At 37.3% G+C, this 26,011-nt stretch overlaps 2 protein-coding genes across 2 annotated transcripts in view; one reads left to right on the top strand and one right to left on the bottom strand.

Annotated features, from left to right (window-relative positions):
* Positions 1-284: 284 nt before the first annotated feature.
* Positions 285-7,302, bottom strand: SSMEM1 (serine-rich single-pass membrane protein 1). Its single transcript, XM_004677186.1, has 3 exons — positions 7,120-7,302; positions 3,036-3,090; positions 285-751 (listed from the first exon to the last, which is right to left on the bottom strand). The coding sequence occupies exons 1-3, from the start codon at positions 7,300-7,302 to the stop codon at positions 285-287; spliced, it is 705 nt and encodes a 234-aa protein (XP_004677243.1).
* Positions 7,303-9,314: 2,012 nt separating this feature from the next.
* The window catches only part of TMEM209 (transmembrane protein 209), a 27,672-nt gene continuing 10,975 nt past the window's right edge, over positions 9,315-26,011 (top strand). Inside the window, exons 1-10 of the mRNA XM_004677041.2 lie at positions 9,315-9,374; positions 10,280-10,416; positions 10,534-10,592; positions 11,365-11,493; positions 12,215-12,456; positions 15,618-15,819; positions 21,504-21,679; positions 22,239-22,310; positions 24,661-24,757; positions 25,644-25,769. Coding sequence (XP_004677098.1) covers positions 9,372-9,374; positions 10,280-10,416; positions 10,534-10,592; positions 11,365-11,493; positions 12,215-12,456; positions 15,618-15,819; positions 21,504-21,679; positions 22,239-22,310; positions 24,661-24,757; positions 25,644-25,769 — 1,243 coding nt within the window. The 5' untranslated portion in view covers positions 9,315-9,371. The remainder of the gene's footprint in view (positions 9,375-10,279; positions 10,417-10,533; positions 10,593-11,364; positions 11,494-12,214; positions 12,457-15,617; positions 15,820-21,503; positions 21,680-22,238; positions 22,311-24,660; positions 24,758-25,643; positions 25,770-26,011) is intronic.

The following is a 26,011-nucleotide window of genomic DNA, read 5'->3' as shown; positions in this document are numbered from 1 at the left end:
TACACTCAAAGCATAAAATCTCTGTCTTGGGCTCTTTTGAATAAAAAACCATGGCAGGAGCAGAACTATGATGTTCCAGCGATGCCATAAACAAATTCACTGGCCTGTTTGGGGACAAAAAAGTATCTGAAATTTTACCACTTAGGTTCAAAGTATGATTTTGTTGTTAGTAGAGACTTTTTTTTTTATAACCGCCTCCTCACCTTGAGCTCTGGTAATTTTTCATGTTTCATTCATCTCTTCATTCAGCTTCTAGTAAGGTAAGGAGTAACCAAATTAAAAATTTACTGATTTTTTTTGTTAATGTTAGGTAAACAATTTTCCTCCTGAATATCTCCCCTCGTTGGGGTTGTTACTGAAGTGTTTTGAAGGAAATGACGGATCAACCATTCATTGGTTCTCATGGCTTTGCAGTGGAGACAGGGCCTCTCCCTGATTTGGTGATTTCCCAGATTCTTTTGCCTCTTTCTCTTCTTAATAAGGTGGTGTTCACTTTCACTTTCCTTCCATGAAGATGCTCCAGAGTTAGATTCGTCACTGTCACACTCCGTAGTATCACTGTCAAGGGTCTGATTCTCCTGGCTGAATTGAAAATGGCGACTGACTCGTCTTTGTTCAAGATAGGCATTGACCAAAGCCACTTCTGAGTTAGTTACAGGGGTAAGTTGGCTCAGCCTTGATTTTTTCATCATTTGTGAAGAGTCCCAGGCACCATCTTTGTTTGACCGCTTATGAGAAGTATCTTTGCTTGCTAACAACCAACAAAGCAGATCAATCAGTTAGGCATTTAATGGGTTACTACAACCTCACCTTATCTAATGAAGCCTATGTATGTGTGGGTTCATTCCTACTAATTTTATATTACTATTTTTCTCCAAGTCATACCTTCTTCCACTCATCTGCAAATATTGACACCTTAGTGCATTTTCCAGTAAAATACCAAATCTCCACACACCAGAAGGGTTGGACAGTTATTTGGTATATTATTTTTAAAGTTTTGTGAACCAACTCCTGGTATTAGATCAAGGGAAAATTCTCCAAATTTTTCTAGGAAAAGATCTTTTATTTCCTTTGCCTTGAAGTCTTAAAAATTCAAGTGTGGGTATGAACATGATTTGGCTATCCAGAAACTATCTTTTCATTATATAATGGTGTGCCAGGATTCGCCTATATCTGTCAGATCACAGAAATGATTTTTAGACTTTCAGATATTTTATGAGCCATTAGTACAAATTAAATTATGCAAACTTACCATTAAATCAATTTATTATGAAGAAACATAATATTCAAAACCCATCATTTACTAATTATTTCACATTTTATTATCATGTATTCTCTTGAAGCTATTTATGTCCATTGTACCTGAATATTAGAAATACTAATAATGAGGTGCTATAGTGCATCTCTTTCCAATTCTATGTTCAGTGACAAATGTTAGAAACTTGAAATTGGTTTTATGGGTTAAAAAAGCACAAATGCTAAAAATCAGGACTTGATATATGGTTTTGTTGATTGGCTAAGTTTAAGAAAAAGATACAGAACATGTTACCGACATAAATTACATTGAAAAGTGTCATGCCTATAGCCATGACATTGTGAATGACATCTAGAAATGAGAAAAAGTGTTCTACACCCTTATACAAGTCAGAAAAGAAGTCACTCACATCATTGACAAGCAAACTAAATTCCAATATATATTTTCCTATTGCACTTTTATCTTACTCCTTAACTGAAAGGTAAGTAAATTTCATATTGGAACTCTTCTTGTTCATAACTTGCAGTCATAGGTTGGCTAGAGCTGAAAAGGTCTGACAAAAATCCAGGAAATTATTTTGCAGTAACCAATTTTCTACATGGAACTAAACATAGTGTTACATCTTTTCTTACTTTTTTATTGGGTGAGGCAATGGAATACTACTCAGCAATAAAAAAAGATAAGCTCAGGTCATTCACAGCAACATGGATGGAGCTGGAAGAGATTATGCCCAATGAAATAAGTCAGAAGGAAAAATAAAAGTATCAGATGGTTTCACTTTTAGGAGGAACATAGGGAAACCATACAAGGAATCAGGAAAAAAAAAAAGAGAGAGAGAGACAAAAACAGCAGGCAAACTATAAATCAGAGACATTCATCAGGGGAGTGGAAGAGAGAGGGAGCAAAATTGGATGTAAGAGCCCAAAAGTCTAGGGTGACCATTCATGGATGTCTTGGTGGTGGGAATTTTATAGGGACAACATCTGAGAGGAGAAATTAAACATTGTACAAAAATGAACAATGATATAAAAATATATAAATAAAAATGAAAACAAAATAAAAAATATATTGTGTGATTTACACCTTTCATGTTAATTTTTAAAAATTAAGAAAACATGTATACACACATTTTTAGGGAACCAGTTGTTAAGCATTTACCAGCATAACACTGGCTATAGGTTACTGGAAAAGATGTAACATTTAGCAATAATTGTGTAATAGAGCTAACAATAAAGGCATGTGTGACAGGAGAATGCTACAGAATAAAAACAGAACTTGAGCTCTACCTATCAGTAGTTTACAATCTCTTCCGACTTTGCTAAATCAGCTATGCTATCTTTCTGCTCTAAAGGAAGGACCCGGGGTCCTCCCTAGTGGCACTACAGGTTCAAGCGCAGCACTATGAAGTTATCTGCAGCCACTGCAGCACAAGTTTGATCCCCAGCCAGGGAGGTGACCCACACGGCACAGCAGACCTCTCCTGTCCCGCCCGCTGCTCCCCTTGCAGTGTATTTAAGTCCATCTGCCTGTTCTGCTCCCCACTCTGTCTCTGGTGAATCCACTCACCACCACCACCCCCCCGCCCCGCAACTCTTGCCTGTACCTCAGTTCTTGTAAGCATAAATAATAAATCTTTTAAAATAAAATGAAGGAAGGACCCCTCCCATTGGTAAGGGCAGCCTTACCAAACTCTGAGCTGTTCATCTTTGCTGTTTGCTCCCCACACTCAACACATATTTCTCCCATCATATGCTAATACCATGTGTGTCCTGGCACTCACCTTTACTTACTGAAGTGCTTGTCCCACTGTCTTCATCTTTTTTCTTCTCAGACATCTGTTTCAGAAATGTAAATTAGTAGTAGTGATGTCAGTTGGTTGCTTTTCGCTCACACTTACTTGTTAAGAAACATAATTACCCTAGACCCTTTCTATAATGTTTTATTTTAAACATTCAGTACAGTTCAATAACTATTGAGTTTTTGTTATAGTCATCTTCTGATGTCTGTTCTAGGAGACCAGGCTCTGATAACAGACTCTATCAAAATATCTGAACCAAGTGAAATGGAACAAAGACTTCAGAGAAAATAATACTGATCAGAATTATAGGTTATAAAGTTTTCTTCCACTCACATTTATAGAAAAATGACACAAACAGGTTTTATTATACTAGGATAAGTTTATAGTTACTTTTTAAAGGACATTTTTAACAGGTCACATGATTGATAATTCTTTAAAATCTTTACCTGAATTCCTAGGCTAAATATATCCTAATTCATTTAGAAACATTCCTCAAAATGCAACCATACTATATCATCTGTGAAGATAGGAACCAGAAGAAGTAGATTTCTTTGAGTAGTTCCATTTTCAGATATTCTTGCCCCATTTTCCAGATAAGTTTCTCACTCTTTGGGCTGAAATGTCTTTGCCAAAGACACAAATATAAAACAACTCTTTCAGAATGTTTCAAAAATGTCAGTAATATTCCTAACACTTTTGACACATAAAAATTCTTCTGGAAATCTATCACAAGGAAATAATTCCCCAAAGAGAGAAAGTTTTGTGCCCAGAACTATTCATCCTGGTATAATAAATGGATCAAAACATGAGAAAATAAAATTTTGTTAAAAATCAAGATGCAAATTTGGATAGGCAGCATCAACACAAATTAGCTAAAGCAGGAAAAAAAGATTTTAAGGTATGTATGCAAGTATTAGCAAATGTTGACTTTTTTGGAGTGGCAATACACCTTTTCCCCCTTCCAATTCCTTAATCTGTCTACAACTGGGGCGTGGGGGTGGATTTACATAGAAAGTCACATTCCTTTGTGCTGAAAGTGCCCTACTTGGATATTCTTAATTGCAATCTATCGTCCTTGGCCCAGTCCTTTCTAAATATCTGTCACACCAACGGTAGGTGAGTATCTCTAACAAGGTACCTCTCTGTTTGCATTACTGCAATTATTCTCTTTTTTGTGCAGGTCTGAAATATTTTAAATTTAATATACATCGAGATGATTATTAAGAGATTAGTTTATAAACCTAATAGTTAAGTAAATGGTTGTTTCTATTTAATCTAGAGCGACCTCTATTTTTTCTATTTTCCTGCCATTTCCATATTTTCTATAATGCCTACTTTTGTACTGGAAGTGGGAACATGTTTAAAAACACTTGGTTTATATCATTCTCACAGAAAGCCTTCTTATTTGATTTGATGTCTAATCAGTACATAATCACAAAATCAAAAGAAAGATTTTTACATCCAGCTAAGTGAAATCATATGAACTGTGGTTACCCAAAGCATTTTATGAACTGTGTATGTGTGTGACTCAGTGAGCTAAAATAGCAGTTGTGTCTCCCGGAAGGGAAGGATGGGGGGCCAGCTCTGCCTTTTGCCGCTCACCAACTCTATGATAACACCTCAGTTTCCACATAAGCAAAATGAGGAGTTTGGACTGGTATTGTCAGGAAAAATCCCAGCACTGGCCGTCTAAATAAACACTGAACAAACATACAAGCTAAATATAGCACTGTAAGCAAAAGGGTAGAGGCATCTTTAAAAGTGGCAAATCCAGAGGAAATGAGCGTGCTTCATGTTTGAGGATAATTACCACCATATTTCCATCACGCTTTCAACATTACTTGGAGGTTTGTAAATAAAGACTCAGAGTTAAGCAGGGAAAATGAAGTTCAAAGTGAAGGAAAAATTCCATCCTCCTTGACTAGCTCTCATATGGTTCTCAGATTTCAAATCTGGGACCCTTCAGGAGCAGCAGTCCAGCGGACTGTAGCTGCCAATAAGGATACAGAGTGAAAGACAAAACCTCTAAGATAATTAAGGTTTTAATGAGCACTGAAGAGTTTTGATTCAACATTTGGAACTATGTGTGGAAGCAACAAGTAATATGGCAGGAAGCCTGGGTCTCTTTCACTCTGTCACTAACCACCTGTGGGACACTGGAAAATCGCTTAATTTCTTTGGGCCTTATCAATAAAAAAAGGCGGGGGATGGGTGGGTACTGAGTCTTACTTGCCTGTAACAGGAGGCTGGACCTAATGCTTTTTTTTTTTTAGCAGTTATTTATTTATGCATATAAGAACTGGGGTACAGGCCAGAGGTGCAGGGGGTGAAAAGATTCACCAGAGACAGAGTAGGGAGCAGAACAGGCAGACTGACTGAAATATCCTGCTGAGGGGAGCAGCAGGTGGGTCAGGAGAGATGCTGCTGCGCCATGTGGGTCAGCTCGTTGGCCAAGGATAGAACTCGCACTGCAGTGGCTGTGGAGAGCATCATAGTGCTGCGCTTTAACCCACTGCGCCACCAGGGAGGGCCCATGAACTTTGTGCTTTTTTAAGGTCCTTGAAGTTCAGGACTTTATGACTCCAAAGAGCTGATGCAAGCAAGGAGTAAAGGAATAGCTTAGACCTCTGTAGTCTTCATGGTGAACTTGCCGGGAATCAATTTCAATTTTTCGCTAATTTTCTAAAGTAGTATTTCTTGCCAGGTTAGACAAATTCAATATACTTAGCTAGGGACTATAAGACATGTATAAGCTATCGCTATTCTAAATCTCCTTTTGGCAAAGAATCTACCCAAAGAAGCATTTGGACTTTAGATGAAGCTTCTCCTTCAGGGAGAGGAGGCCTTGAGGGGAAGCATCTTTGATTATTATAATGGAATCCATCTGGCAAAGACTTAATAACAAACCTCCTCTCCATCTTGAGCTGATAGTGCCCCAGCCTTGCTGCCCATTGCCAGCCGAGTGTTCTGTCTATAATACCAAATGATGGTGGTTTGATTAATCATCAGCCTAGTGTTAATGGCCGAAAAGGATTCCATGTCAGCAATTTATAAGAGCTCAGTTACTCATAATATGTTGAAACATCATAATGCTGACAAAGTGAGTTGATTCCTAAGAGGATGCCATTTCCTTCTGCAAGGAGGTGTCAGAGTGGTGATTAGTCCTGTTTAGTTTAGTTCTGCATCTTATTCTAGGAGAAGAATATTCTGCTTCTCTATAAAATCCCCTGGTCCTATATTTATCCTATTAAAATTAGGGGATACAAAAAGAATTTGGAAGTCATTAATCACTAAGGAAATTTACACAATATTACATAGCATATAGACCAACTGCAAACCACCTAGATATCTCAAACTGCAATATTGCTTATGGTACAATCACAAGACAAAAAATTATGCAGTCATTAAGAGTGCAGCATATAATTTGGGCAAGTGTTACAAAATAATATTTAGATTTTTAAAAAAGCAGAGTAAGAGCATATAAATGTTATAAGGCCAACCATGTAAGATCAAAGTTAGAAAGCAAGATGGAGAGAAGTATATTAGGATAGAGAAAAAGTGAAATAATAGAAGGACATCCCCTAAAATATTAACAGTGGTTATCCCTAGTACAATAGTTTGAACTTTCTTCTTATTTCTTTTCTTAACTTTTGGATTCTCTAGAATGAGAATGTATTCTTTCTAAAACTACAAAACAAACTTTTAAAAAGTAGCTTCATTGTGCCTCCCTGGTGGTATAGGAGTTAAAATCTTAGCTCTTTCAAGCTATCAGAACTGTGACAAGAGTTGGATCCTTAGCTAAGGACCTGACCCACATGGCACAGCAGACCTCTCCTGCTTTGCCAACTGCTCTCCTCAGCAGTGTATTTCAGTAGATCTGCCTTTTTAGCTCCCCACTCTGTCTCTGGTGAATCTTCTCACCTCCTCACACCTTTGGCCTACACCCCAGTTTTTCCCTGAATAAATAAATTAAAATATTTGTTAAAGTAGCTACCTCAAATTAAAGATATTTATGGAAAATTCCCTAGCAGAAACATATTATTTTAAATTAAAAAGGGTAACCTACCCAGACAGAAGCCCGAGAGAAGATCATCAGGATCAATATTATGACAAAATACCAAAGCAGGAAGTTCCCTATTGTTCCACAAGAGTCATCCTTCCGGCATTCATAATCCTGATTTGGAATGGAAAAACTTAAAGGAATAGGGGGAGGATCCACTTCCCAAAATAAGGAAAAAAGGTCCCCCATGATGACTTCTTGCTTCAAAATAAAACATACTCAAAGGGATGAAGATGTGTGGGAAGCGCTGCTCTCCATGGGCATGACAACTTCCTTGGCAACCTATTGTGACATACACTTCAGTGACTATGACACAATTGACAAATACCTCTTGGATTTCTTTGGAAGAGTTATCTAAACTACTTCTGTGAAAAAGTTTATATTTGCCACATATACCAATGAAGTATATGCTGCCTTAATCTTTTATTCTGATATTTGCATGTATGGTATCTGCTGTGTTCTTAACATCTCTGAGGTAGTCATTTAGCTCGTTGGTTTGTTTCTTCTGTTTGTATCATCGCACTGTATATTGACATATGTAATTCTGACAGGTTGTAGAGGAATTGTGTTTTCCAAGACTTAATGCTGAAGTCCTGACTGCCATTTCAAGTGTATCAGGACAGAGAGTCTTTCAAGAGGTAGTTAAGGTTAAATAAAGTCATAAGAATAGGGCCCTGATCTAGTGAAAAGACATCAGGGGGAAAGCCCATTGAGAACACAGCAAGCCAATGGAATAAGCCTTAGGAGAAAAACATGCCCACCTCACCTGCTTCCCTAGTGCCCTGCCTTCCTCCAGTCCTGCTGGCACCTTGATCTTGGACTTCCAACCTCCAAATCTGTAAAAAAAAAAAAAACAAAAAACAAAAAAAACACATTTTTTTTATTAAACCACCCAGTCTCTGCCATTTATGGCAATACTAGCAAACTAAAGCATAATACTAACTATATCAAATTTGATAGTAGTGTTCCTATGTAAGCTTTGAATAAATGCTCAAAAAGTATAAATTACATTAAGGTAATTTATTACCTTACATTGAATTCTTTAGCGATTGCATGGAAATATAGATGCGTCTGTTGTGAATCGCAACAACCTATACAATTTCTTCCCAGGAAAGAATCAGATATGGGATGGCAAGTCTATAAATGCCCTGAGGAAAATTGTTTCATTATTTGACTTACAACCTCTTCACACATACATTTTGAAAAATTTTTGTTAGTTTATGTCTAAATGTAACATAAACGCCATTGTTACAAAGGCAATGTAGAAATCCCTCCTAAAAAAAAACCAAACTATTGAATCCTTAAGAGTATAATATACCTACAGGTTTTCATTGTGCAAAACCATGAGAAAACATTGTTCTCCTTTCTTTGACTTTAGGAGCATTTTAGGAAAAATTTTGGTCATTGTGACATGGAGTAATAATGCTTTTGTTTGGGACACACTGTTCTGCTTCCTGGGCACCTGGGCCCATCGCCCTTCAGCACGCGTTCAGCCCGCTCCAACTCACTGCACCCAGTGCACCTGCACGCTCCTCTGGGCTGAGCACCTCCCTTGCTTTTACGCCCCTGCGCAGGGCTCAGTGGCACATTGTAGTCGTTTTATTAAACAAAACCCAACTGAACTCCATGCTGAACCTTTTCCTCAGGATCTGAAATTCCTACAACCAATATGCACTGAAAGTAAAGGCTCCCCTCCCCCAACCTCAAAACCATTAGCCACTTTAACAACACATTTTAGTTTTTATTACTGCTCCCTCATTACACGAATATTTACAATTTTACATCGGTCATAACACTTTTTTTTCTTAACACAGAAGTGTGAGAAGTGCTTTGTCGTTGCAAAGGGTATGTGGACACATTACCACGCACCCTGAAGCCTACAATTACCGCTTTGGTTAATAAAATCTACTTTTAAATGAGTCTACAAATGCCCTGAGGAAGCTAAAACTATATTACTATATCGAAATTCAGCTTGTTACAATTATTACTTTTTTACTGCGGGTTCAGAACCAGGTCTGAATTTTGCTGCCCAGCTTTCTCCTCACAGAAGAGAGGGAGGCACAAACCCGAGAGCTGTTTCCTTGGTAACGCTCCAGCCTCTGTCCCTCCTCCCCCCGCCTATCTCATCTTCTCGCGAGACAAGATAGTCTCGCTCTTCCGGTAACGATAGCCCAGCAAGCAGGCCGCCTTCCCCTTAGTTTGGCTTCGCGCATGTGCAGTAGGGAGTGGCGCGAGCCAGAAGCTTCCGGCCGAAGAACATGGTGCGTTTTCGGGGTCATGTTTGTGCTTCCTGGACGCAGAGTCCGCGCGGCACTTGGGAGTTTGGAGCCTGCGGATCTGCCTAGGGTTCAGCCAAAGTGGGATATGGCCAGGCGGCCCACCACCCGTAGTTGGAGGGAGGAAGGAAGCTATGGGGGTTGCTAAAAGTCTGTAATGGGACAGCAGGGGAGGGAAGTTCCCGCCTGGGGAGATGTGATGCGGGGACTGGGTGGCAGGCAGGGCCCTGCACGCTACTCAGTGGAGTACGACTCCCTGTAGCTGCAGCAAGTCTTAAATCTGTACGAGATGAAGCCTAACAGAACAATGGAAATGCAAACACCATTTATATGAACCAAACATGAATGCACACTTGCCCCCCACTTCGTCCTTTTAAAACTAGGAGTAGTCGACCTTCTGAAATTTAAATCCTGATAGTTTAGCAGCGACGCCAAGCAGCATACAGTGCTGCTATTTAGGATCTGACCAACAATGGCTTCCGCCTGAAGAGATAGGAGAGAGCTGTGGAGTACTTTGTCTCAAAACTTGGTATTTTGAGTTTCATGGATTAGGGCCTTGGCCCCCGTGACATAATCCAAAAACACAGTACAGACTAGTTGCAGACATAGTCACCAACCCTTAAATTACAAAAATGAGACATTTTTATTTCCTGGAGATAAATTGTTCTCTCAAGTGACCTGTCAGGTCTCTGTTGACTGCAAATGGCACCCATGAAATTGTACCCCAGGGGTTCCCTTTCATATATTAAAATATAAAACATTTTGGCACGACACATTAAAGATGAGGGGAGGTATGTGCAATTTTTAGTAACCTTTAGACACCATTTTGATTTCATAAATAGGGAACTATTTACTCTGGGTTAACTCTTGTGTTTTTTGTTTCTGAATAGATGCAAGGGGAGCCAAGTCCTAGTGCTTCCCTTATTGACAGAACCATCAAAATGAGAAAAGAAACGGAAGCTAGGAAAGTGGTTTTAGCCTGGGGACTCCTAAATGTATCTGTGGCTGGAATGATATATACTGAAATGTAAGTTAATTAGCCACCCCCCACTCTCACCCTTCTAGTGAAAATGTTAATGGAACCAATAGATTTGTCTGTGTTTTGATTTTTTTAGTTACTAAAAAGACTTTCTAATTGTTTCAGGACTGGGAAATTGATTAGTTCATATTATAATGTGACATACTGGCCCCTCTGGTATATTGGTAAGTAATTTCCACTGTAATTTAGATTTACTACCAATGAAAGGTTTCATTTAAGTTTTAGTTGAACTTAGTATTCATTCCTTCACTCAATAAATGTTTGCGAGCCTGCTGTGTTCCAGAATGTGGGACTACAACAGGAAGAGAACAGGGTCCCTCCCATCCTGGAAGGAATATTCTAGTTTACAGGAGAGAGTTAAGTTAGTAGTAACGATTCAACCAAGGTAATCATGGATTCTGTAAAGGAAAAATTTGGGGGTGGTGAGATTTGAATTTTTTACTTTCCTTGAAATGTGCTTCCTACCTCACCTCTGTAGTCTCCAGACCAGTTAGATGTCTACTCTCTTATGCCTGCCTTGGAGTTCTTCATTCCTTTCTGTCTGCTTCAGGAGACCTTGGATATAAAAAGTCCTTAAGGCTCTGAATTTTATGATAGGGAGGTGGGTGAGTGAAAGAGCAAGACATTTGGATCAGCAGGCCTGAATTAGAGTCACAGCTTCAGTAACTAGCCATATGTTGTACAAAAGTAATTTGAATTCTCTACAGCTGTTGATTCATTTTTACTTCAATCCATGAAGTGGTTATTGTGTAAAGTTGAAGGGTAAGAGATAAAATCACTACACAAAATGGACATTAAATGGTAGTTGAGAGGAATTAAGAGATAATGTTCAGTTTTCTGTTAATTTGCTAAAATAGGATTTTATTTCTTCCTTTAAAATGTTGAACCACCACTACAACCTACTTTTTTTTCCTAGTAAGTTCTATTCTCTTCCAGAACTTGCCCTTGCATCTCTCTTCAGCCTAAATGCCTTATTTGATTTTTGGAGATATTTCAAATATACTGTGGCACCAAGTCTGGTTGTTAGCCCTGAACAGCAAACACTTTTAGGTTTGAAAACAGCTGGTAAGTGTTTTATATCTCTTGCAAAGGTGGGGAAAAGGTTAGCAATAAATCTTTCCCAATTTAATTTTCCATTTCATAGACTCAGTGGGAAGGGACTTCTAAGGCCATCTGGTTCAACTATATTAAACAGGTCTATAATAAATTGTCTTAAGACCAATGATTATCATTCCTATTTGAATGAGTTGAGTGGAACTAACATTCAACAACCTGATGAAAGTTTGTTCCATTATTTAATTACAATTAAAATTAAATTACTAACTTGCTACATTAAAGCTAGTTTCTTATTTTGAACACTAAGGAAATAGTAAATAACTAATTTGTCCTTTGGTGATAATAATACTTTGTAACTTAACAATCAAGTCACTTTTCCTTTTCCCTGAAGAAAAGTTCCTTAAGTCTGTTCTCACAGAAATGTTACTGAGGGCCCTCCCTGGTGGCTTAATGGGTTAGAGCATAGCGCTTCAGTGTGAGTTCGATCCCCAGCCCTGGAGGTGACCCATATGGCGCGGCAGACCTCTCCTGATCCACCCACTGCTCCCCTCAGCAGTGTACTTTGTCAGTTGACCCCCTCTGCTCCCCACTCTGTCTCTGGTGAATCCTCTCACTGCCACTGCACCTCTGGCCTGTACCCCAGTTCTGTATGCATAAATAAATAAATCTAAAAAAAAAGAAATGTTACTGATACATGTACACACATCCTTTATTATTGTTTTTTTTCTAGTTGTACAGACTACTCCTCCACATGATCTGCCAGCAACCCAGCTTCCTTCCTCTCTCCCCTCGCCTTCAATTCAGGGACAGAGTGTGTTGAGTTATAGCCCATCTCGCTCACCTAGCACCAGCCCCAAGTTCACCACCAGCTGTATAACTGGATACAGCCCTCAGCTTCAAGGCCTGTCATCAGGTGGCAGCAGTTCTTACAGCCCTGGGATGACCTACTCCCCTGTCAGTGGCTACACTAAGGTAAGGACTCACATTATTTTGAAATTGGGAAATTATCATTAAGTTCAAACTCTTCATTTTATCAGTGAGGAAACTGAGCAGCAGTGGGCAATTGACTTGCCAAAATCATCCACTTAAGAGCCACAAATCCAACCCAGGTTTCTTGACACTAGTCAGAAGTTCTTTATACCACATCTTAAAATGAAAGAAAAAATGTGTATTTTACAAAGATAATGAACCTCAGTTCATCATCCAAGATCTTCCTGCAAGATCTTTTGAAGCTGAAACTATAATTTTTTTAGTTTCCTTTATCCATGTGCCTGAATTCTGTGTTATTTTATGTGAAACTTTTGTAAATCCTTACAGAATTTGTATGCTTGTCATCATGTTGGAGTATTATCTTAGCGAAAAATTAGGTTTATCATGTAGTGTAACTCATAAATGTGAGCACTTTCAATGGGATGTTTGGATTCAACTATGGGGGAAAACAAAAATAGTTTAAATTTTGTAGTAGTCAAATATGTCTTTTCTCATATTTGTTTCAAGTTTAGAAATTTCTAAACTTAGAACATTAGTTTTTTTCCAACCTCTCTATGACATATAAAATGTAGGTTTTCATGTTTTGGGTTTTTGCCAAAATAAATTAGTTATTCCAGTACTATATATTAAGTAAATTCTAGTTTCATCAATTTGTGATTCCTCCTTCACCTTATACACTCTTATGTATTATAGGGTCTTTTTCTGGATGGTTTCCATTCCCCTGCTGTGTATTTTAGTGCTGTATTTAATAATTTCATTATAATGAGTGTTAAATGAATTAACAAATAATGTCAAACATTATTGCTTGTTTTGTTTCAAAAATGGCTAAATGAGAGATTATACTTTGTTTGTACAGAGAAGAGTCACACCTACTACCAAATGCCAGGAAAATGTTTACTTTTAAAGAAATAATTTTTCCTTACTTTAGCCATTTTTCTGCCCTGTACATTGTTGAATTTACACATTACATGGAAAAAATATGAATTGAGATCTTTCACCTTATTAATAGTTCTTGTTTTAAAGTCTTAAATGATATATTAAGAAAATATCAAAAGAAAGTACAGAAGACACATTTATCAGGAAAGCACAAAAGTAAAAGTTAACAGTAGTATAATCAAAATACAATTTTAAGTTTTAAGGGAGAAAGCATTTTATTGGTGAAAAGGTCATTTTACATTGATCTAAGAAAGAAATCATAATAAAGATCTTATAGTTATGAGCCTTATATATTATGTAATGTAGCATAAACTCCAAGCTATGGGAAAAAAAGATAGGCTTTAACATTATCATTTTGTGTCCACTAAAGTAGGCAGCAAATTAGGATATGAAAGATTTAAGTAGTAACATTTAAGAAAATTATATCAATAACTATTGAATATTGCGTCTTCCTTTTTAAAAAATAATCATGAAATTAGACACTATATTTCTAACCAAAATATAAATAAAGCTACAAAATAAAAGTGAAGCCTTCAAAACACCATCCTTAGGATATCTTCTTGGATAAGATATTATAAAGATTTTCTTCTCATAGTTACCTATAATGTGTGTACAATCCAGTCAGTTTTAACCCCCCAACTTTTTGGTGTGTTTCTAGAGTTTACTTACTGGTTTTTAAATTACAGAAAATAAGTGAACCAAGAACATTTTGTGTAAGAATTGGGCTACTTTGCCTTTGATATTGAAGCTTAGTGATTATGCCTCTGAGCAAAAATAAACCAATTAATTAAAGACCAACATGCAAGTCATAGTACATATAAGAAGTTTGCATGTTAATTGAAATAACAGAGAAATCACTTTGAAAGGAGATTAGCTTTTATTTTCAAACAGCATTAAACAATTATAAGTTTTGGTATTCCTTAATTTATTACAAACTAGTAAAATTGATCATGAAACCCCAGTAGAAAGAAATGTATCAATGTGCCAAGTAAATAGTTAATAAAATAGGTAATACCCATGACTAGTAATTGTATTTTTAAAGTGTTTAACTCATAAGTATAAGGAAACACAAATTAAATGTTCATTTAAAATATCCTTGTATAGCAAACATTTTTAAATATTAATGTATTTAAAATATACAGCCAGGAAGAAAAGCATTTATAAAAGATTTTTATACAGGAATGCTTGGTTAACTTTTTTAATCCTCATTTATAAAGCCTACAAGTGTTATCACCATATGTTGACATAGCTATGTACATTTAAGTTTGAAAACATAGAACGTGAAAAAGGATAATTTTATCTCTAGTAGGTACAGTTGTGGGACTTATTGCTTCACATTTTCGTTTTCAAAATGTGTATTTTTTAAAAAAGTGGTCTTGTAGGAAAGTTTTAAGATCACAACTGATGGGGAAGGGTAGTTTTCACATATACCTGCTGTCCCCATATGGGAACAGCCTCCTCTTGTCAACATCCTAACCAGAATGGTCCATGTAACCCAGAGTCCGTAGTAATGTAGGGCTCACTCTTGGTGGTGTGTATTCCATGGGTTTGGACAAATACATGATATACATACCCAACTTTTTGGTGTCATATGAAGCAATTTCACTGCCTTAAAAATTCCTGGTTTTCCACCTGTTCATCTTTCCTTTCACCCCAGTCCTGACAACCACTGATCGTTTTTTACTGCCATCATAATTTTTGCCTTTTCTCATGGTTGAAATTGTAGTAGCCATTTCAAACTGGCTTCTCCTACTTAATGTGCATCTAAGTTCTCCATGTCTTTTCATGACTTGATGACTTGTTTCTTTTTATGCTGAATAAGATTTCATTAACCAGAAAGCTGTGCCACAGTTTATTTGTGCATTCATCTTGGTGGTTTACACATTTGGGTACTTATGACTAAAGCTGCTCATACACCCCGACGTAGGTTGTTGTGTGTGAGTCGGGTAAATACCAGTGAACACAGTCACTAGATTGCGTGGCAAGAATCTGTCAGGCTTGTAGAAAGGTGGCGGTCCTTTCGGTCCTTTCGACCAGCATTCCTCCCAGCAGTGACCGAGAGTTCCTGTTGCTCCATCATGGCTGGCTTTGGGTATTATCAGTGTTCTGGAGTTTGATCATTCTGCTTATGTTGCTTTTTAAAAGACAAAAATGAAGGCAAAAATACATTTCACTGTAAGAAAACAAAATTCTTCTCTTTTGTTTAGTTGGCAGGCTATAGCCCCTCTCCTTCTTCTCCATACCCTGCTACTGTTGGACCAGTGGAGAGCAGTGGATTGAGATCGCGCTACCGTTCTTCACCCACTGTCTACAATTCCCCTACGGACAAAGAAGACTACATGACAGACCTGCGAACTTTGGATACTTTTCTTAGAAGTGAAGAGGAGAAGCAGCATAGAGTTAAGCTGGGTACATGGTGTTATTTTAGATCTAATGTACATTTTTATGTCACTGTACATTAACCCTAGCCCACTATTTTCATTGCTTTGTTACCCACAATTGAGTTTTTAATTGTCTTTTTCTAGAGTATCTTAAGAGAAATGCATTTCGTTTTATATGTTAAGTGTTATGCCATTAGAATTAAGTTTGGGGCCTCCCTCGTGGGCATAGGGTTAGGTCTCATCTCTACAGCCAGAATTTGATCCCCAGCCAGGGAGGTGACCCACATGGCACAGCAGACCTCCCCTGTCTCACCGGCTGCTCACCTTAAGCAGTATATTTCAGTAGATCTGCCTGTTCTGCTCTGCTCTCTACTTTGTCTCTGGTGAATCACTTGCCCCCTCCCCCCCACCTGTGGCCTACACCCCAGTTCTTCTTTGCATCAAAAAAATAAAAATCTTGGCCCTCCCTGGTGGCGCAGCGGGTTAAAGCGCAGCACTGAGAACCTGAAGCCACTTCCGCATGAGTTCGATCCCCACCTGCCGCCTGCCCCGGAGGAGACCACATGGCAAGCCAGACCTCTCCTGGCCCGCCCGCTGCTCCCCTCAGCAGTGTACTTCGTCCATCTGCCTGTTCTGCTCCCCACTCTGTCTCTGGTGAAGCCGCTCGCCGCCCCTGAGCCTCTGGCCTGTACCCCAGTTCTGTATGAATAAATAAATAAAAAAAAATATTAAAAAAAAAAATAAAAATCTTAAGAAAACAAAAAAAAAGAAGAGAGATTTTAATTAAGAAGTAAAATGTAGGTGAGCTGAATAATCTTGAGCCAAAAGATGGAAGCATTTTCAGACAGTGCAAGTTAATAATTTCTACTTAGTAGCTGAGGTATATAAAGTGTTCTTGAAGTGGCTCATACCAAATTTGAAGTGCTGTTTGGGTCCCCTTCTGGTAGTGCTTTGGGAGGTTGGTGTGGCAGGGGAAAGCAGAGGTTGATTCTAGAAGTGCTGCTGTTTTTCAAAAACATTTTTGAACTCATCTTTAGTTTACCTTTGGAAACAATGTTAGCAAGTCTTAATCTATTTGGGGTGGATTTGATTATTACAAAGTCAATTATTTGAAACCAAATTACATTATTGAACCGAGTAATGATTTTTCCCCCTCAGGAACTTTGACAGAAAGCACATTAGGTGCTAAAGCGTGGTCACGATGAGGAAGCAGGTTATTGGACCATGACTCTTTGTGTCACTTGAAATCTCTCCATTGATTTTTAATTTAATTTTGCCTGAAAGTGCTACAAATGTCAAAGAAACAAATCAATATTATCTTGTTATTTGTTGATACATGCTTTTTCTTGTTTCTAAAAATTTGAAATAGTTCATGTCTATTGGAAATTATAAAGAATAACAGAGTACAGCTTCTGTATTCTCTACACATCTTTTTCATATCCAGATATTTTCTCACTTCCAATTTTATTTTTTCTTTAACCTATATTGTTAGTGTTGCTTTAACTTTCAAACACTAAATGAAAGCTTTATTCTTTTTTCATCTCTAAGTGATTAACGTACTGTGAGTAGAGTTTCTGATATGTACCTTACTAATCTTGGGATATTTTTTGAAAATTGCATTTAGACCTGCTCTGTGACCTCTTTTTACAGATGGTTCTCTATACTGTGAATGCATAGCCTCTAAATTCTGGTTTCCATATGTGTTCATTGAATCAAACTTCATAATGGTATTCTTAAATTCTTTGTCTTTTTAATTTTTGCCTGCTTAATCTATTAGTTACTAAAAAAGGGTACTTAAAGCTCACATCAGTTGTCTCCCTTAAATGTCTTCTCTTAATTAAAAACTAGCTAAATATTTGGTCAATGGAAAAGTCATGATGCATTTTTACATAAAGGAAATAACGCCATGACTTTCCCGACAACGCATAAACATATATGAAATTTTTATGAGACTTTTTGCCTTTAAGTCTATTGTGTCTGATGTTAACACAGCTATACTAATTTTCTTTTGGTTAGTGTTTGCCTGGTATATTTGTATCTATCCTTATATTTGTGACTGTTATATACCTTTAGGTTATGGGTGTTTTGTACAAATTAATATACAAATAATAAGTGTTTTTGAGGAGTTGCTTTAAGACTATACACATGTCCTGTTGATCATCAAATTTTAATTTACTAGTATTAACACTTTAAGATTGTTTTCATAATTGCTATTGGCCATCATAGGTGGCTTTGTAATACAGCATTCATTCTATACTGATCCTTTTTTATTTTTTTGAACATTTTTATTCTGATAAAATGTGCATAAAGTTAACCCTTTTTTTAAGAATATAATTCACTGTATTAAGTACATTCATATTATACGGCAACCATCTTTTACATTTATATCTTGGCATTCTACGGTTAGAAATTTTCCTCCTCCCCATTATGTCATTTTAATTTAATGTTTAGATTGTCTCAGACTTGGCTAGTGGGATTCTCATTAAACTAATCTCTATATACTTTTAACATAAAGCCATCAATCTTTGAGGCCTTTTTTTTTTTTAGCTTTGCAGCATCACAAGATAGCCATTCTGGGCTCACCTTGTATTTCCTCTGGCTAACTAGCTCTGGTGTCAACCCGTTTCTCCAAGCAGTTGCAATTCCTTTCAGTGGTGAATATTTAGAAATGAATGTCTGGGTACTGGATATGCCATTGTTGATGGGTTTTATTACTGTAGATTCTTTTAGCAGCCAGCTAAGAAGTATATATATTCATACAGAGAAACAAAAACATATAAATTCACACACATTCATGTCTTCATCATGACTTTCTAATATTCTTGTTTCTTCTACATTTAATAGTTTGGCATATTTCTATAAAAAGCTCTCTGTTTTCCCCCTCACCCCACAGTCTTGCATTGTGCTTACTTTACCCATGGTTAGCCCTGGCTTTAGCTGTTTGGTTAATTAACTCCACTTTCTTGTCAGTTTTGTTCTCATTTTTTTCCAGTTTAATGTGGTTCCCTTTCAGATATTTCTGATTTTTTTAGAGTACCTTGTTAGGTTTTCAATTCCTTAAAATTTTCAATCATCTGAAAACGTACTTTGTAAAAATCTCTTTCTGGTAGTTCAGTTAGCTAAAGTTAAATACAACTTTGTTTTTGAAAGTTAAATATAAATATTTTTGGTTTTTTGACTCTTGTGCATCTTACATGCTTGTTTCTTTGCGATTTACATATTTTGATGTTTGTTTTGGTATGTTGATCTTCAGTACTGTTTGAAGTGTGTTTTTTTTCTATCCTGGGCAGCTGGGTGGGCGGGAAGTTATCTCTCCTAGCAGTTTTGTGTGTGTGCTTGGCAGGTGCTTAAATCGTATCATTGATCTTGAATTAACAATAAACTTCTAGACATGAAGGTTCCTAGACCTCAACAAGTGGTGTAAGTGGGGACTCTAAACCCACATGAAGGCGGATCTGTACCTTTTAAATCTCAAAGATTTAGGGGAAAAAATCTCCCGACGACCTGAGATAATTTTCCTTGTTATCGCTGGTGCCACTGGCGATAATTTTTCTGTGGCCCTTTGAGATTCTTAACCCTATGCCAGTGAAGGTGGAAGAAGGGTCTGATCCAGTTCTTTATCTCTCCTGGGTCCACTTTTTTACTTCCCTTTTCCACTTGGACTCCGAAATCCAAGACTATAATTCCTGCAAAATTCTCCGGAGCCACCACAACACCAGTTCATACGTAGCCACTCTGTTTTCCAATTCTTTCTTCATTTTAACCACTGACTATTCCACCTTGGTTTTTACAAGTTCTGGTTGTTTAAATAATGTGGCTTATTTAGTAAACACTTGTAGGTATTTATAGTGAGAAGTATTTTAGTTCCCAGCTCCTTATGTTAGAATTCCAAATCTCTTGTATGCTTTGATCCTAAGTCTGTGGGGTTCTCCAGCTGGCTGTTTTGTTGTGATTGTTACTATAGGGAGGCCCTGTTTTGTTAGTGACTCTCTATATATTTTACTTGTACATTGGCAAATATTTAACAAGTATTAAAACCTCAATTCTGTCATCTTACTTCTTTATTCTTTAAGCTTTGTAAAACTTGTTCCATCATCTAAAACTGGTATTTATTGAAAGTTTTCTCAAGGTTCAGGATTTCTTTCAGAAAGCTTGGTTGTCATTTTTAAAGGTAATAGTCAAATGATTAATCAAAAAGGAGAACCTCTGTTCTGTTGTGAACATGTCTCTTACTATCTTTTTTTATTCCTTATTTATTCAATTTGTATTGCTCTAAAGTTTCCTTTCATGACATTAATTTGTTACTGTTAGTCAGAAGTCCTACTTGGAAATTTAACTTTATGCTTAGTGTGTAGTTTGTTACTCTGATTATTTTATCCCAAATGAATTATATTATTAGTCATCTAAGCTACTGTACAAGACTCATTTTCAAAGGCTATGGCTTCATTTTTGAGACTATAAATTGAAATACTGCCACATACTCTTTCCATGATTTCTTATCCTTTCTTTAAACAGCAGAAGAAAATCAGTTTTATTACTTTATAGGTATCCCTTTTAGAAATTCTGATAAGATTATTTTTTTTAAGTATCTTTTTTTTTTTTAAAGATTTATTTATTTGTGCATACAGAACTAGGTTACAAGCCAGAGACTCAAGGGTGGTGAAAGACTTCACCAGAGGCAGAGTGGGGAGCAGAACAGGCAGATCGACGAAGTACACTGCTAAGGGGAGCAGCGGGCGGGTCAGGAGAGGTCTGCCACACCATGTGGTCTCCTCTGGGGCAGGTGGGAATCGAACTCATGCGGAAGTGGTTTCAGCTTCTTAGTGCAGTGCTTTAACCCGCTGTGCCACCAGGGAGGGCCTGATAAGATTATTTTTAAAAGAATTGGCTTTTTATGAGTTTTATATGTATATTTGAGGTGTCAGTAAATGCTTTGGGTAAGTGTTAAATTCAGGAAAAATAAGTCCTTGGTAAGGGTCATATAATTGTCTTTGAAAACATGCTACTAATTCAGGTAGTAGACCAGATGCTAGGGAGAGCAACTTTGCCCTTAAGGAACTCAAATTCTATTTGAGAAAAGAGACAAAATAACCTCAAAGTGTTATAAGTACTATAGTAGAGCTCTCTATGAGATTAGGTCTCTGACTATAATTATTTGTATTTCCTCAAGTGTATTTACAAATTTAGAGTGCAGTCAGTCTCTTTGAATACAGGAATTACTTCAGGCTATGAATGCAATGTAGTTTAGTACATGGAATAGTAAGTTTAACTGCTAGTTCAAAGAGTAGTTTATAAATAGGAGACTGTAGTTATCCCATTCAGAGCTTCTAAAAATGCAGGTATTCTTAGCCTATTTATTTCTTCAAGAAATTTGTCTTTTGTTTGTCACTAAATCATTTGAAAGTCATACAGAATGAAACCAGCTTAATTTACAACAAAAACAAGCAGATAGCAGATACTGTCAGCCGGTCACATGTTGTGGTTTAATAGTAATGTAGTGACTATTAAATTGATACTGCTCAGAAAATGTTCCTAGCACAAGCAGCCTGTGTTCTCTAAGGAAGAGACAGTGTCCGGGAGAAGAGAAGATCCTTAAGGTTTGATCTTCCTTGATTGCACTCACCTAGGCACCTGGGAACCCAGTATTATGTGCCAGCTTAAGGTGTAAACATTTCTGTAACAAACTGATGCTCTTTCCATTGATTGTTGTAGGAAGCCCAGATTCTACCTCACCTTCTACCAGTCCTACTTTTTGGAACTATAGTCGTTCTATGGGGGATTATGCACAGACTTTAAAGAAGTTTCAGTATCAGCTTGCTTGTAGATCTCAGGCCCCAAGTGCTAATAAAGATGAAGCTGATCTCAGCTCCAAACAAGCTGCAGAAGAGGTGAGTGGGGAATAAAAATGACTTAGTATTTGTGATTTACAGATTGGTAGAAACTCTGGAAGCATTTTTTCCTATCACCTCCACTTCTACTTCTAGATTTACAAGCCTAGAAAATGGAAAGGCTCCTGCCTTATAAACCCAAAACTGTATTATTGTGTTGACACGTAGTTGACATTAATGTCCTGTGTAAAACATTTTTCTGCTCTCATGATCAAGACTCACATATCTAATTGTACTTGATAGAACCAAAAATCTTGCTTTTAAAATACATTTGGATTAGAACACTTGACAGTCTATAACTTCATCAGTTTGATACCGAATACAACACGTTAATTTTGTTTTTAAAAGTAAGAACTATGTTCCCCTTCCCTGAACATACTAAAATAAGGAATTGTTATATCTACATGAATAACAACCAAGTTGGTAATAAGAATATCATACATTGCATAAATATTGATGCTATGAGGATTTTTTTCCCCAAAGCTTTCACATAGTTGGGGGGAAATAAGGACTGATTTGTAAGAAATCAGTGATTGTTCATTTTAAACATTTTTAATAGGTTTGGGCAAGAGTGACTATGAATAGACAACTTCTTGATCATATGGATTCATGGACAGCCAAGTTCAGAAATGTAAGTTGTGACATTACTCCTTATGCAACATTAGTGCCTGTTAATATACAAGGTGTGATATTAGAATATCAATTAGTGTTCAATTATTGGAATATCAGAATTATTGTTAAAATTGTTTTTTAGGTGGTACACCTATAAGGCCAAGATGACTTTTATAAATAATAATTGTTTTTTCATTGAGGTAATAATATTTGTATAAAACACCCTATATAATTCAGATGTATGGGCTAACATCTCTTCAGATACTTGTTACCACTCCACATCCATCAGCGAGGCACCCATAATCCTCTGCCATTAGACCCCCTCCATATTTTGCTACCTACTCCCTATCTTCTGGTAGCCTTAATTGTGCTGTCAGAGTTGTAGGGTTTAAAATATAACATTTGTCTTAAGGTATTCATTTTTGTGGGACTTTTTCCCCTCCACATTTAGCGAATCATTGTATCTTGAATTGCTAAAGGAAATTAAGGTCACCTTTTCCATATCTCAATTTTAGTTTTCAAAAGCTTTCCTGTCCAGTCTACTATGTATCCAGAATTATAAGGGAAACAAATATGGGGGTGGGGAAGGCCAGCTGTGCCTGGAGAGCGAGGCCCCCATTTCAGCGCTGCCTCTGTGTCCCACTCTCAGTGGCATCTGTGTGGTACCGGCCCTGCGGGCAGGCTGCCCTGCCCCGCTACAGCAAGCCTCGGCTATAGTCACTGCAGGCTGCTGCTTTGCTTCTTCCACAGTTTCATTCTTCCACACACAGCCCCACTCTGCAGTTTCTAGAAACATATTAAAATTTGTACTTCTTTTTTAAAATTCTTGTTATTATAACTTAAATAGGATTCAAGAGGGAGTGGTGAAAAAATAGTAGCCTACTTTCTGAAACCAATAACCTGGATGGCTTTTAAAAAGTAAATTTCTGGGCCCAACTCTAGAACTATCCAGGAAGTCCAAATGTCTCGCCAGGACTCCTTAGATCATTTCTTTGCAGCCAAAGAGTGACTGGCAGGTAGGATGCATTTAATAAATATTGAAGATTGAGTGGGTGAAATAATCTCCCAGAACTGTGTTCTTTCTGTTTCTCCTTACAGTTTTGTAAAATGCTAGTATATGTAACATATGAAATCTTGGTTGGGAATATTAACTTAAAAGAATTACAAGCACAGTCCCTTATCTGAACTCCATATATATGTATATACCCTGTATTTTTGTAATAACACTAGTGGAATGGTTAAATACTCAGTAGTCAACCACATTACTGTTTCTGCAATAAAGCAAGTGAATAGTCACACTAGGTGGGAGAAAGTCTCTAAGTAGCTTTATGAGGATTCAGGTGCAGATCTTGCCAACATAGCAAATTTCCTTGCTAAGTGGATTACAAAAAAAGTTTTTAGGCTTTTTTGTTGTTGTTGTTGGTTTTTTTGTTTTTTTTTTTTTTTAAGATTTGTTTACTTATGCATACAAGAACTGGATACAGGCCAGAGATGTAGGGGGTTGAAGGATTCACCAAAGACGGAGTGGGGAACAGAGCAGGCAGACTGGCTGAAATATACTGCTGAGGGGAGCAGCCGGCAAGACAGGAGAGGTCTGCTGCGCCATGTGGGTCACTCCCTGGCCAGGGATTGAACTGGTGCTGCAGCGGCTGCGGGTCAGCTTCATAGAGCTTCATAAGTGCTGTGCCTTAATCCCTTGCATCACCAGGGGTGGTGGTGGTTTTTAATTCAGAATTTTGTATAAGGAATTGTAGGCTAATGTTGTTTCCTTCCACTTTTTAGTTAAACAGAAACATGGAAACAAGTAGTGATTACAGTTGCTGTGAGCACACATAAAACACATGACACACCAGCAAACCAGATGGTGTTTCCTTGGATGAGTTTGATATTAGCCTTGCAAATGTTGTTTAAAAACCCTGAGTCCTAAAGTTATATAATATTCACACACTAGGTTCAAGTATAATAAATTGACTTTTCTGTGGTTAGAGAATTGGATTAGCCTGCTGGAAGTTAATCAAGTATGTTAACTTGAAAAACTATCTGACCACAATCAGTATAATCACTACATGAATAAATGTTTGTGTAATTACCCTAGAAATGTAAACTGAAGATTATCCTTTAGCTAAGTATAATAATCATAAAATTTAAGAAAAACTTTACAGCCAAATGTTTCATGTTCCCTTCTGAAAAAAATAGGCATATGTGAGTTAAACCTATTACCTAATTATCTAGACCTCAGGTTACTGCCACTTCAATCCTCTTTCACTATGCTTTGTTAATTTTCAAATATTAAACAGTTAATTCATTAAAATAATTGTTTTGCGAGCTAACTTAGAGTTATGTGTGTAAAATCTTTAATTTCTTACTAGTGGATCAATGAGACGATATTAGTGCCACTTGTGCAAGAGATTGAGTCTGTCAGCACACAGATGAGACGGATGGGTTGTCCAGAGCTACAAATAGGAGGTATGTGAAAAGAGAGCACTTGATTTACCTTTAAACAGTCTGCCAAGTGGAAAATTCTTTCTTGTAATGAGCTATTTAACCACTTTCTATCTTGAGGTGAACAAAGTATTTGAATCTTTGTAATATCATATCTGAATCTTTGTAATATCTATAGGGTTTTTTAAGTAGGATGGTTTACCAAGATACGATTTACACACCAGGTAGTTCATCTGCTTAAAGTCTGCAAATCCAAGGTTTTAAGTTCTACAACCATCACCACAATCATTTTCCAAATGTTTCATCGTCCAAAAAAGAAACCTAGTTCCCTTTAGCAGCCGTCTCCAATTTCCCACCACCACCTGCCCCTAGACCTAGGCAGACATTTTCCGAGCCATACACAAAAATCCTCACCATAAAAACTGTTTACAGATTTGCCAAAATGGATTTGAATACTGCTTTTGGAGTGTGTTTGTGTGGTTTTAGGTTCTAGATAAACTAGATAATGCAGAATGTTAGATGAGCTATTACTGTTTTCACTTACTCTTCAGTACCTCTTGAGTACCTGTTCTGTGCTAGGACCTATTCTAGGTTTTGTGGACATAGCCGTGAGCAGAATGCCACACATCTCTCCTTCATTAAGCTTTCCTGCTAACAGGTGAGCCAGGCCATAGACAAGATGAATAAGGTATATTATAGTGGCTAGTGCTCATGAGGAAAAAGAACAGGAGGGCTTGCTCATTGATCTGGAGGGAAGTGATGGTCTGGGCAGACTTCCCCATTGTGTAAAGACGTGAAGGCAGAGAGCACCCACCTATTGGAATACATGAGGAGGAGTATTTTAAGTTCTTTTATTGGAGACTCACGTAAAGAGTAGTAATCTGTGTTCTGTGTGTTTTGTTTACAACAGAGGCTAGTATTACTAGCTTGAAGCAAGCCGCTCTGGTCAAAGCTCCTCTCATTCCAACTTTAAACACCATCGTGCAGTATCTAGACCTCACACCCAATCAGGAGTACTTGTTTGAAAGGATCAAAGGTAACTATTTATTGAGTTTGAAAAAAACCAAGCATCTTTTCATTACCTTGAGATTTTATATGTAAAGATAATTAGGGAAAATTATTATTATTTTAATAACAAATTTATTTTTGCATCATTTTGTGCCTTTTTCCATCTCAGTTGTAATCCCCTTGGGCTTCCCATCACCAAATTACTGGTGTGCCATCACCATAGTCCAGTGCACTTCTCCCTTCCTCCCTTCCTCTCCCCCCACCCCCCCC

The sequence above is a fragment of the Condylura cristata genome, unplaced genomic scaffold (assembly GCF_000260355.1).
Source record: "Condylura cristata isolate star-nosed mole 26May11 unplaced genomic scaffold, ConCri1.0 scaffold00005, whole genome shotgun sequence".
NCBI lineage: Eukaryota > Metazoa > Chordata > Mammalia > Eulipotyphla > Talpidae > Condylura > Condylura cristata.
This window is presented reverse-complemented; position numbering and strand designations above follow the sequence as displayed.

Coding starts and splice junctions, on each gene's coding strand:
- SSMEM1 (XM_004677186.1), bottom strand. CDS start 7,302: ATGGGGGACCTTTTTTCCTTATTTTGGGAAGTGGATCCTCCCCCTATT. Junction 3,091..7,119: donor TCTCTCGGGCTTCTGTCTGG/GTAGGTTACCCT, acceptor TTTCTGAAACAG/ATGTCTGAGAAGAAAAAAGA. Junction 752..3,035: donor AAGCACTTCAGTAAGTAAAG/GTGAGTGCCAGG, acceptor GTTGGTTGTTAG/CAAGCAAAGATACTTCTCAT.